Raw genomic sequence first — 12,796 nt, forward strand, 5'->3', positions numbered from 1 at the left:
CATGACTAGTACACAGCGGAAGCTAACCTCAAGCACCTGAGAAAAACATGCTTAAAAACGTCAATACAAAGGTTGGTGAGCTATAGTTTAAGTATAACAGTATGTAAGGTAGGCCACGAGATTTCAGTGCTACAAAGAGCGTTTCAAAACAGTATGATAAATATATGTTAACCGTGGGCACTTGGTAACTAACTTAACGTTTATACCCCCTGAAAGTACACTTGGCAAGTGCGTATGTCTACGAAGTATTAAACACTCGTTAAATGCTAGCGCTACTAGCCTGAGTGGGGATGTCAAACCCTATGGATCCATATCTAAGATTCGCGTTCACGGTTCAAAAACCAATGATTAAACGTTACCGAGCTAAAGGGAATGTTTATGCCGTTGTATAACCCACACATATATAAGTTTAAGTACTCGTGCCTAGTATGTAAAACATAAAATCCGCATGTATTCTCAGTTCCCAAAATAAGTTTAAAGTAAAAAGGGAATGCTATAACTCACAATGATAATGTAGTCGTAAAGTATGACTCGGAAAGTAAGCAAGTAATGAAGGTTGTCCAAACGGGTCCTCAACCTAAGTCAAATAGTACTAAGTCAGTAAATCGTCCGAATAGGTTTAAAAGTATGTAAATAAGGTCTTAAGGGTCATCATCATTCATCATCAAACAAAAGGTGTAAAGTAAGTTTCGTTTATGAAAGTAGTTTACAAGAAAGGCTGACTTCAGTCAGTCACCACGGCCTCTACCCTTACTGAAATAAGGTGAGACCAGTGGCCATGGCTCCGTCTATGAGTCCTTTAAGTGTGTTAAAATTTACAGAAGCAAACTCGTCTTCGTTTGACCGTGGCGACGGTCTAAGTGCGAGTAGGTCAGAAATTTCTGCACAACGTTAAAGGACATAGTGACGATCGGAGGGCCATAAATCCTAAACCGTAACTCGGATTAAGACGAGTCTTATATGAAAAGTTATCTACTAGAAAAGTTCTATCTAAAAATAATGGTCTCAGTAGCCCAGGTCTACTGGTCTGTTACAGAAACAGCAGGTCAGTAGGGTTTGGACAGAAACAGTAAGTTTAATTGAGTTCCGGTGGTCTTGGTGCTTGATGTTCATCACGGTTCTCATCCTTGATGCATATAGCATCAAGTGTACAACTCATTGATGTGTCTACATCATCTTTGCCAAGTTTTGACCATCATAACCCAAGTACAAGTCTAAGACATGAAGCACAACTCACTTAAGAGTTATATGAAGTTGATGAACCAAAGTTACATCAAGGTCTTAGATCTAACACTTACATGAACTTTAAAAGTTAATATTAAACTATAAACTTGAAAGTAAGCTAACTAATCAAGATCTTAAAATGTAGAACTTAGTTCTTAGTTAGATCTTGAAGATCCAAGACTCAAAAGTCTAGATCAAGCATAAGTATACAAGGTTATATTTAAAGAAAACTTATTTGTATGTTCTTGAACTTTCAAGGTTAACTTTTAGTTCAAGATTAATGAGATCAAGACTAACTTGTAGTACTTGACCATTTAAACTAATTACATGAAAGTAAAGTGCAAGAAGAAGTAAATTAAGTAAACATATAATTTGTTCATGGTTGTTCATACTTTAAAGATTCAAACCAAAGTTTGATCTTTAGAAAGTAAACTTTAAAGTTTACTTCATGAACTTCAAGTATGAGTTTAATCAATACATGAACTTGCAATCTTTTAAGAAAGTATATGTAGAACCATAACTAGTAAGTTATGTTCTTGAGTGTTCTTGATAAATACAAGATATTATGAAGAATCAAACTAGTAAGTTTGATCTTGTAGCTAGTAAAGAACAACTAACAATTACATGTAACAAACTAACAACAACAAGTAATCAAACTACAAGTAACAAAAGATTTAAACAAACAAAGAATGATGATGATAATGGGGTGAAAGGCCACAGTTTTGATGAAGAACAAAGGGAGAAAAAGAGCCTTGTTACTTACTAGTTTAGAGAGAATAATGAGAGAAGAATGAAAGTATGTTGAAGTGTGTATGAGAAAGAGAGAAAATGCAAGTGAACAAGTAATGTAAAAAAAAGATTTTGAATCCCCTTTTCTCCCATGAAAGGCCACGGCCTGCAGCAGCTCTCAAGGGGGGGAGGGCTTTGTTTGGTGGTCTCTAGCATGTAAAGCTTCAAAAGTGTGGTTAATGGGTGGCCATGCATGGGGATAAGGTGCTAACAAGATTCTAAGTCTTTTAACTAACTAGTTCAATCTTAAAATGATACTTACAAGTGGAAGAGTGGGCTAATAAGTCCACTTAAAAGGTAGGGTGGGCTCATAAGTCTTATTTCATGAGTCCATTACACTAATCAAAGCCCAAGTTCAATAATTCAAAAGTTAAACCAATTAAAAGCCCAAGTAACTAACTAACAACTTTAGTTAATTAAAATGATTAATAAACTTAATCATGAATGTAAATAATACTTGAAAATATTATTCGCGCAAGTTCTGGGTGTCACAAAGACGTTTCGGGCAATTAAAGTCAAGTACGTTTAGTCATGGCAACATGTAAATGTAATAACATACATTCGTTTAAACACGCGTATTAATAATAACAATTATTAATAAATAACGTTGGAAAAATCCAGGGTCGTTACATTTGGTCTTTTATTTGTGATGCAGGAAAACACGTTGATGGGCTAGGGATCCCCTTCTCTAGTTCATTTACTCGCGCAATTGGAAATGGGGCGGACACAATGTTTTGGGATGACACTTGGATCGGGAACGTGTGCTTCAAAGAAAGATTCAACAGGCTATTTCGACTTTCACTTGACAAAGCAGCAACAGTGCAAGAGATGGTTCATAACTCAAATGGTGGGTTGTCGGTTGGCTGTTCTTGGGCCCGTGAGCCCACTGGGCGAACTGCAGCAGAACTTCAAGAGTTTCCTGGGCTAATTCAGCCCATTAAGCTGGTTAGCGAAAAACAAGATGGGTGGCAGTGGGCACTAGACGAAAACAAGGGGTACACGGTTATGGTAATGTCCAAACTCATTGATAGTATCACATTGGTTCGTGAAAATTCGGTGGTAGAGACCTTGCGTAACAGATTAGTTCCAAAAAAAGTGAAGATCTTCATTTGGCGAGCGAGAAGGGGGCGCATTCCGGTTAGACTTGAACTAGACAAAAGGGGTATTGACTTACACAGCGTGAGATGTCCGGTTTGTGATGGGGGTATAGAGTCGGTTGAACACGTTATTTTTTCTTGCCAATTCACTCAAGAGGTGTGGTTAAAAGTTCTAAAGTGGTGGGGATACAATACGTCAATTTTCGGCTTCGACGACATCTTTAATGGGACTTTTGGTTCGCTAGCTACAGACAACAAAATTTTTTTGTGGCAAGCGGTTTGTTGGATTGTTTGTTATTTGCTTTGGAAGAATCGTAATGAAAAGGTTTTCAAGAACAAAATTGGGGCGGTTCCTTCACTAATCTTGGAGATTCAAACCCTATCGTTCGACTGGCTTTCGAGGAGACAAAATCGACATAAGCTCGAGTGGCATAATTGGTTTTCTAACCCCATATCGTGCTAGTTGCAATCTTGGCAACCTAATTCGTGTGTAGTTTTCTGTATTTTCTTGTTGTTTTTTAAGTGGCCACAATGGCACCTTTGTACTTATATCGTTGATTAATATAATTCCTACTTGCTTTTCAAAAAAAAAAAATATATGCTTTTTTCTTATATAGTTCTTTGGTGGTGGGCTTTTATGAGACAATGACTACCTTTCTTGTTGATCTCCTTTGCTTTTTGTAAGTTAATACGAATACGAATATATTGTTTTGCATTTAAAAAATAAATATGAAATATATTTGTAGAACATATCTGATCATATGCGTATCACGCATATAAATGCGCTTGGGGCGCAATATATATAAGTTGCGGAAATGACAGATTTTACGCATTATCTAGTAGATTATCCGCAAAGTACGGTAAAAGCAAGGCGCAATCCACGTAAAGTAAATAGAGGTTCATGGCTTTCATTTGAAGGTTGTTGAATTTGGATATGTTGAGAGCATGTCATTGCTCTTTCGTCATTCATAGTTAATTCAAGACAACTCTAAGATTCAAGACCGAGACATCATGATTGATGATTCTAAAACAACGTAGAATTAAAGACAATCATAAGGTCTTAAAGACATCATAACAACAACCACCACAACATGTACTCATTGCACTCTATCGATTTAGCTAATATAGTTGAATTAGGTTCGATTAATATCCATTATCAAATCCGGTGTATAGATTGTCGTCCCTCCCTGGACTCAAAGCAAAATAAGTTCATTTACCATTCCTCCGATTGTTACAGGAAACACTTCTAGAATCCCCAAATTGGCTGTTCGAGCTGGTTGTGAATTAGGGCACCAATTTTCCCACAATGCATAAAGGTAACTGGTAATTACTTAAATCCTGTATAGATTCGTATTACTCTCGGTTCATCTTTGAAGTGATGGTCACTTATGATACAAAGTACAAGTAATCACAATTACACCATTCAAATTAAAATTAAAATTAAAATATCTAAATTGTTTCATTATTATTATTATTATTATTATTATTATTATTATTATTATTATTATTATTATTATTATTATTATTATTATTATTATTATTATTATTATTATTATTATTATTTATCGATCTATTGTAAAAAAAACTTTATTTAGGTGCCCGAGCAACATCCATTTACTTTGTTTGCTAGTGAAATGACCCGTGGAACCACGTGTTTGTTTAAACGAAACAGTTTAATGATATGTTTTAGGTATTAAGTGAACGTAAATGCTAAAGTTATTTAGTTTAATGACCCGTGGAACCACATAGTCCGACTAAGAAACTCGTGAGCTGAACATTTCATCAAACACCTAAAATTGCATATTAAACAATCCACATCCAATCATAAGAGATAATATTAGTTGTTATTTTATTTTAAAAGTGTAAACTAAAATATAAATTTAGATTTGATTTCCTTCTGCCTAGCTTTTATACCTTCTCGTACTCAATTCAAAATAATTAATTAAAATAATTCAAAATTATTTAATTTTAATAATTAAAATAATTATTAATAAGATTTAATAATAATAATTAATTAATAAGATTTAATTTTTTTAAAAATTATTTAGATTAATGAAATCACCCACCATGTTTAGATTTTTTTTCTTTTTTCTTTTTTGATTTTTTCTTAACAAAAAAATTAGCTTAATAATGACATAAAAACTTCAATTCATCGAAGAACCCGTCGAAATAATGGATCGTGAGGTTAAAAGACTATCATTATAACATTTTAATATTAATTATAGATAGATGAGCATCACTTGTTGTTGTTTCAAATATTAAAACCTTATGGAGCAAAAAAAGAGTTTTTTTTTTTTTTTTTTTTTTTTTTTTTTTTTTTTGTGCTTTTAGAAAAAGCTATAGAAAATGCTTTTGACTTAGATTTTGTTATATGCGATACAAATTGTTCTTTGCTTAGAGCAATTAAATAAATTATTAATTAGTCGAATTAAGCCATCAAATCTTTTGAACTAAGATGTGTTTGTTTCAGTTTTAGATATTTGGATCTTGTTAAGCAGTATGGAGTAGTATGTAGTCTGTATCAAATTGTATCAGTTTTAGATCTTTTTAATTTTCCGTTTTTCCGCCATAAAAAGATTTGTTTGTTTATAAAGGTGCTACACGTTCCATGGTTATCAAAGTACCAACGAAGCATTGCTTCAATGGTACTGCGGTTACAGTTGTGTACTCGCAGGGCTAGAGGTCTCGGGTTCGAGCCTCGTCACCCGCTCTAGGAATTGAAATATATTCCTTGAAGGTGGCCCAAAGGGAAGGTTTTACCGACCCGCTCCGGGACTAAGATCCGGCCCGCCTGCCCCTCGGGATGGTTAAAGGGTCAGAGTAAATATTTAGCTGTAGCTATTAGTCGATAGCTATTAACAATCTTGTTTTGATATAGGGTGAAAGTTGATAGTAATCAGTACTTAATAGATACTAAGTAATGCGCTTAAGAAACCACATATATTTTATTTTATTGAAGATAAATTAAAAGCTTCAAAAAGAAAATCTAACACAAAATTATCATGTCTTTTCTACAACTTTACGTCTGCTACTCAGTTCTATTCTAACTCGAGAACAAGCACCCTTTGAGTTTAATCACTCGCTGCTCGATTAATTACCGTATTCAGTGAGAAACAGGCAAAACTTTAACATCATCCACGACCGGCCCACAAAAGTTACCATAGTCATTAACCTTTGTATGGTAAAAAGCACTAAAGAATGTAATTCTTGTTCTATCTGAATTTGCCTGAAACTTAAAGCTTGCTACTTTAAAACCTCCTTTTCCAGTTGACTCATATTTGACTTTTAATGTTTCGTTTCCTGCGAAAGCCTCCACCATCATGGATCCATGACAATTGTTCTTTGCATCTCCAATAGTGAATGATAGTTTGTACAATTTGTTACTGATTGTGCGAATAATTTGGGCGATTGCAGTTTCTCTCCCGCCAATTAATTCAATTGCAGCTAGGCCCTCAGGTACATGAAAGTGTTTTGAGTCGATGTATTTTGCCGGTTTAAGTGACTCGATGATCCAACCGGGGAGTGGTGAAATTACGTCATGTAGTTTAGGAAGAAGTAGGACTCCTGTTGAGTAGTTTTTGAACACATGAGGTCCAATCTCAAAACCACCATTTTTCACCAAATTTCCTGCATTTGTGAATTTAGATCAGAAAATGAAACAGTAATACATTTGGTACTTATACCCTTTTTTTTGGGCAAAAAATACTCATATAGAAACGAAGAACGAAGCCGTCAATAAGGAATACAAGAAAACGGAGTCAACGAGGGAGTTCGCACCTAGAAAGCAACTAACCTTATACCCCTATAAAAGACACATGATTTTAAGGGGTCAATTAGGGTAATAATAAATGATATCACCATGAAGTGAGGGCAAACTAAGAACATCGAATGAATGTTTGTTTCAAATGCATATGTTAAAATTCGCAAGCATCATTTCAATTAGGGTAACATATAATATGTTAGATGCATGGATCTTACATGTGTTGAACTTTGGATGACATAAAATGCGTATGGAAGCTAAAAACATTCATGTAAACACATAAGGATTTACATGTTCAGGTTACGGGCAGGACAAGTATTTTTACTCTGATATATCATGAGTGAATAGAAAATCGAAAATGTATGTCTAACCAGGTTTGAGACCGTTTTCGATCATATTTCTGGTCATTTTAAGATATGTTGCTAGTAAGTTTTAAACCCGAAACTTCTTGTGAGGATATCAGGACCTCAACGAGACTATCTCAAGATGGTTAAGCTAACAACATCAATCATTTAAGACCTTCTAAAAAGCAGAGGTCAAAAGGTATATAAATGTGTAGTTGAGTCAATGTGGACTCTTGTTTCAGTAGTAACATAAGTAGATTGTTTACTAACAAGTATATTTGTAATTAACCAATATATGAGTTATAATATTACCTTTGGCATATTTTAGAGGAAGCATTTCTTTAATTGCAATGGCATCCAAAAGAGGTCCACAAGCAGGGTCCTCTTGCACACCAGGATTATGAAATACAACCTTAACTCGACTATAATTAGCCTTAAACGCAAAAGCGTAAGAATCGCCTCCATCACTACTATACAAAGTTTGAATAGGAAGGTCACCAGATCGGCCATCAGCCGAAACCCTTAGTACTTCGTCTTGAGCGCAAGTTCTTGTTGCAGAAAATGTGAGTGAGTAGGTGGACCCAACTTTGACATTAACAACTTGCGCTACGGACGCCTCATTCCCTAGTCGTACTGCGTGGGTTCCGCGAGGAACCGCGAAGTAGAACCCACCTGGCTGTGGGCCCCCTGATATGTATTCCGCTAAGCCGGAAATTTCCCATTTTGGCAAAGAATACTTTCCTATGATCGCCGTTTTTTGGAGGTTTGATGGATATGGTGCTTGTTCGAAGTTCCCATTTGGAAGAAACCCTGTTCAAATAACGAAAAGTTTGATTAGGCGGTTCTAGAAATAAAAAAAAAAAAGGGAAAAAAGCTATCTAGATATTAAACAGTTGAGTAAGCTTACCATCAAGAAATGGAGAATTTGCAGAAGCTTGAGAGTATGAGTAACTCAAAAAGAGTATGCAAAGAGATATGGTAGACTTGAACAAAAAGGCCATTTTTTGTTTATGTCAAAAGATATAAAACTACTACTCAAAAACAAGGTACTATATATAAGTGGAACATTAACGGTTAAAGATTTTTGAAAAGGGACAACCCCATGTTAAAGTAGCATAAACCTAGGAGCAAAATCTGGTAGTAGTATCATGGTCTTAATTAGTTTGCTTTGATTTAAGCAAGACTATTGAGCATCGTTTATTTATGATTAATGTTAATTAATGAACCTCGTTTATTTTTACATCCAATTCCGCTTATCATATTCGTAAAAGATGTTCTCACTCTTAGTAACCGTTGATGTTTTTCGATGAACGTGCTTTGTTGCTGATTGTATCTTGCAACAGGATTGAAACTGAACATGTTGCACTTTTTAATACTGAAACTATGCTACTTGTTACTACTGTCCACTTTGCTTATCAATGTTATCATATTATCCAATTAGTGTGTTTAGTGGTTATAAGGATTGAACATTTATCAATTTGCCGTGCTTCAGAGGCGTCTTGATTACGGCTATATTTAGAGATGAGCTTATTGAAGTTATTTGGAGCTTAACTTTTAACTTTTATGAAAAAACTCATATTTAATAAAAAGCTCCGTTTGGTTAGATGAGCTTAAAGCTTTTAGACGTGGGGAAAAAGTTAAATGCTAAAAGCTACTAGAATTAGCGTTTAGCTTTTAACTTCTAGCTTTTTGTCATTTTACTCTTTATTTAACCGATTCAGCTACTCCGTCAAATATTAACATATATTTAAAAAGCTAAAAGGTACCAGCTATCAGCGAAATGCTACCACCTAAATGCTACCATCTAAAATCTAAAAGCTAAAAGCTACCAGTAGTTTTGCCAAACATACCATACATGTGCAAAATGTTTGACCTTGAAATGTTCGGCCGAACATGATCCAAAATTTTGAAAGAGTCAAATATTGTAGAAGTGGTATATAATTATACATTTATTTATTTTTATTTTTAATAATCAAATCATGATATTTTGTTCAGCAAACGCTGTAATTGCACATGGACTTTTTTTGGATTAGCGAGAAAGCTGCCCTATGAACGAGCACGTTGGCTCTCCCCCAATACAGGGTAAACCTCGGATATATAAGCCCCTTGAACGCGAAACCTAGTACCGAGTAAATTGTGCATTATGCGCACCCTCACACTTCCGTTGTGTACAATTTGACATAGCACACACATGGACTTCTTATTGATAATTTTTTCTTATTATATATCTTTTTATACGTATTAAAGATTATAAATCCAACATTAAGAAGAGTTCATTTTATCGTTTCGAACATAGCCTTCGAAAACAATGAGGCATCCCTGTGTGTAATGTTGCTAAATCTATTGCTAGTTGCATTCAGCTACGGATTATGAGTTTCAGCAACAACAACAACAACAACAAAAAAAAAATGTCTTTAACACTGCTTCTAAAGTTACAAGACTTTTCGTTGTTACAACAATAATATTCAATTTCATAAACTGATGGACATCTAGTAGTCATAAACCCCATCAAGTATCATGCTGAATCGTGAATATATCAAGCTGCTGGTATGGTGTCGATCGGTTTCCTTTGGTCTTAACTTCACAATAAAATGTAATTTTGTGATCGCAGCTATAAGTCGACACCTTTTAACAAATTTGGTTTTGAATTTCTTAATACGAGGAGCAAGTTGATAGTAATTAGTACCGGGGGCGGCCCACTGGGAGCAACCCGCTCGACCGCTCGGGCACAAGTTTTCAATGGGTCACTTTTTTATATATATACACACAATCGAAAATTTGAAAAACATAGGAGTGAAGCAGCGAAGAAACACAATAAGGCTCAAAAACAACAATCAAAGGTCCCAGAAAAATCACAATGCATGAGCATTCTAACAAGATACAAAGAGTGTTTTTATAAATAGCTTATATTATTTATTAGCGCTTAAAAACCTTTTTCACCCCGTTCTAGGTACTTATATTTTCAGGACCAACTCTTATTAATAGTCGACCAATAGTAATAAGTAAGGCGATTAAGAAACAACAAAGCACAATTTTATTAAAGACAAATTTGAAGCTTCAAAAAGAATGTACTACGTATAATACAAAATTATCGTTTCTTTTCAACAGCTTTATTAATTACTACTATACGTATGGTACTCACTTGTATTCTAATTGTAGTATAACCATCCTTTGAAAGTTTATTCAAGTTATTGCCGTATTCAGTGAGAAACAGGCAAAAGTTTAACATCATCCACAATCGGCCCACAAAAGTGACCATAGTCATTAAGCTTTGTATGGTAAAAAGGACTATAGAATGTAATTCTTGTTCTAGCTGAAGTTGCCCTAAACTTAAAGCTTGCGCTTTTAAAACTTCCTTTTCCGGTTGACTCATATTTGACTTTTAGGGTTTCCTTTCCTGCAAATGCCTCCACCATCATGGATCCATGACAGCCGTTCTTAGCATCTCCGACAGAGAATGACAGTTTGTACAATTTGTTAGGGATTGTGCGAACTATTTGTGCGATTGCGGTTTCTCTCCCACCAATCAACTCGATGGCAGCTCGGCCTTCGGGCACTTGAAAGTGTTTCGAGTCGACGTATTTTACTGGTTTCAGCGACTCGATGATCCAACCAGGGAGTGGTGAAATTATGTCGTGTATCTTGGGAAGTAGAAGGACTCCGGTTGAGTAGTTTTTGAACACATGAGGTCCAATCTCAAAACCACCATTTTTCACCAAATGTTCTGCATTTTTGTGAATATATTATAGATCAGAAAATGAAAGAGTAATGCTAATAATACATCTGGGACTAGGACCAATTTCCTATTGGACAGACATATATGACTTATTATTATTAACATGGGCATACCGCTCATTTAAAAATATATATATATATATATATATATATATATATATATATATATATATATATATATATATATATATATATATAGGAAGGTATAAGTTTTATATATAATAAATAGACTTTTTCCTCTGTTGGTCCTTCATTTTTACACCGACTTTCATGTGGTCCTGTGCTACGGTGATCCTTTCATTTTACAGATATTGTGTGGGTGGTCCCTCCGTATAACTTTCGTTAAAAAGTCTGTTAAATCTTGACATGTACATTACATCATGTGAGGGTTCAAACTTTAGTTGAATTTTAAATAGCTAATACTTGAACTTAAAATAAACGAGTTCGAAATGGAGTAATTTGTTTAATGCTATGATCGTTAACTACCATAGCGTTATACTATTTCCTAACAAATATATGATGTGGGATATTACCTTTTGTATATTTTAGAGGAACCATTTCTTTGATTGCAATGGCATCCATTAGAGGTCCACAAGCAGGGTCCTCTTGAATGCCAGGATTATGAAAAACAACATTCACTTGACTATAATCAGCCTTAAATGCATAGGCATAAGTATCACCTCCATCGCTACTATACAAAGTTTGAATAGGAAGGTCATCAGATCGGCCATTAGCCGAAACCCTTAGTACCTCATCTTGAGCGCAAGTTCTTGTTGCAGAAAATGTAAGCGAGTAGGTCGACCCAACTTTCACATTAACAACTTGTGATATGGACGCCTCATTACCAAGTCTTACTGCATGGGTCCCACGAGGAACCGCGAAGTAGAATCCACCTTGCTGTGGTCCCCCCGATATGTATTCCACCAAGCCGGAAATTCTCCATTTCGGCAAAGAATACTTCCCTATGATCGCCTTTTTTTGGAGGTTTGATGGGTGTGGTGCTTGTTCGAAGTTCCCATTCGCAAGAAACCCTATACCAATAGCGAAACAAGAAAATAAAGTTCTATTAGGCGGTAGAAGTACATAAAAAAAGGTATATAGATATGAAACCCTTGACATATATAGAAATTTTTTTTTTTTTTTCATTTTTTTACACTCTCATTATTTTTGACACTTTAGTGTGACTTACTTGACATGCATGTTTTTACACCAATAAGTATTACAAAATATTTGACACTAAAAGGATCAAAAAAGAAAAATCCATTGACACTCAAAAGTGTCAAAAAGTTAACACTTCAAAATTTTGACGCCACATTTTTCACACATCAAAATGTTCGACGCTATATTTTTTTCATGCTTCTAACTTATATTCACAATTTTAAACGTGAAAAACTCATTAAAAAGGTGTCATAACTACAAGCTTAGTTGTAGTGTGAGTAAGCTTACCATCAAAAATTGGAGTACTATCAGAAGTTTGAGAGTATGAGAAACTCAAAAAGAGAATGCAAAGAGATATGTGAGACATGAACAAAAAGGCCATTTTTGTTCATGCGATAAGATATAAAAGTACTAAAAAACAGGGTACTATATATAAGTGAAACATCAACGTTTAGGAGCTTTAAAAAGGGACAACACCATGTTAAATAAGCATAAAACTAGGAGCAAATTCTGGTAGTAGTATTGTGGGTCTTAATTAGTTTGCTTTATTTCAGCAACAAGACTAGTGAGATCCACTTCTGCTTATCATATTTGTAAAACATGTTCTAACTCTTAGCAACAAGAATACAAGATTCAACAGAGAGCACAATTTTATTAATTATAATGAAACTTTTCTAGTAATTATTACT

The 12,796-nt window shown here is 34.7% G+C and overlaps 2 protein-coding genes across 2 annotated transcripts; both read right to left on the minus strand.

The window, feature by feature from the left end:
* Positions 1-6,213: 6,213 nt before the first annotated feature.
* On the minus strand, positions 6,214-8,215 carry LOC139902126 (protein TEEBE-like). Its single transcript, XM_071884779.1, has 3 exons — positions 8,122-8,215; positions 7,527-8,024; positions 6,214-6,737 (listed from the first exon to the last, which is right to left on the minus strand). The coding sequence occupies exons 1-3, from the start codon at positions 8,213-8,215 to the stop codon at positions 6,214-6,216; spliced, it is 1,116 nt and encodes a 371-aa protein (XP_071740880.1).
* Positions 8,216-10,414: 2,199 nt separating this feature from the next.
* On the minus strand, positions 10,415-12,489 carry LOC139902127 (protein TEEBE-like). Its single transcript, XM_071884780.1, has 3 exons — positions 12,396-12,489; positions 11,483-11,980; positions 10,415-10,938 (listed from the first exon to the last, which is right to left on the minus strand). Exons 1-3 carry the CDS (start codon positions 12,487-12,489, stop codon positions 10,415-10,417), a joined length of 1,116 nt encoding a protein of 371 aa, XP_071740881.1.
* Between the last annotated feature and the right edge of the window lie 307 nt (positions 12,490-12,796).

Source organism: Rutidosis leptorrhynchoides, chromosome 3, assembly GCF_046630445.1.
Source record: "Rutidosis leptorrhynchoides isolate AG116_Rl617_1_P2 chromosome 3, CSIRO_AGI_Rlap_v1, whole genome shotgun sequence".
Classification (NCBI taxonomy): domain Eukaryota; kingdom Viridiplantae; phylum Streptophyta; class Magnoliopsida; order Asterales; family Asteraceae; genus Rutidosis; species Rutidosis leptorrhynchoides.

Coding starts and splice junctions, on each gene's coding strand:
- LOC139902126 (XM_071884779.1), bottom strand. CDS start 8,215: ATGGCCTTTTTGTTCAAGTCTACCATATCTCTTTGCATACTCTTTTTG. Junction 8,025..8,121: donor AAATTCTCCATTTCTTGATG/GTAAGCTTACTC, acceptor TTATTTGAACAG/GGTTTCTTCCAAATGGGAAC. Junction 6,738..7,526: donor TCCTCTAAAATATGCCAAAG/GTAATATTATAA, acceptor TCACAAATGCAG/GAAATTTGGTGAAAAATGGT.
- LOC139902127 (XM_071884780.1), bottom strand. CDS start 12,489: ATGGCCTTTTTGTTCATGTCTCACATATCTCTTTGCATTCTCTTTTTG. Junction 11,981..12,395: donor TAGTACTCCAATTTTTGATG/GTAAGCTTACTC, acceptor CTATTGGTATAG/GGTTTCTTGCGAATGGGAAC. Junction 10,939..11,482: donor TCCTCTAAAATATACAAAAG/GTAATATCCCAC, acceptor ACAAAAATGCAG/AACATTTGGTGAAAAATGGT.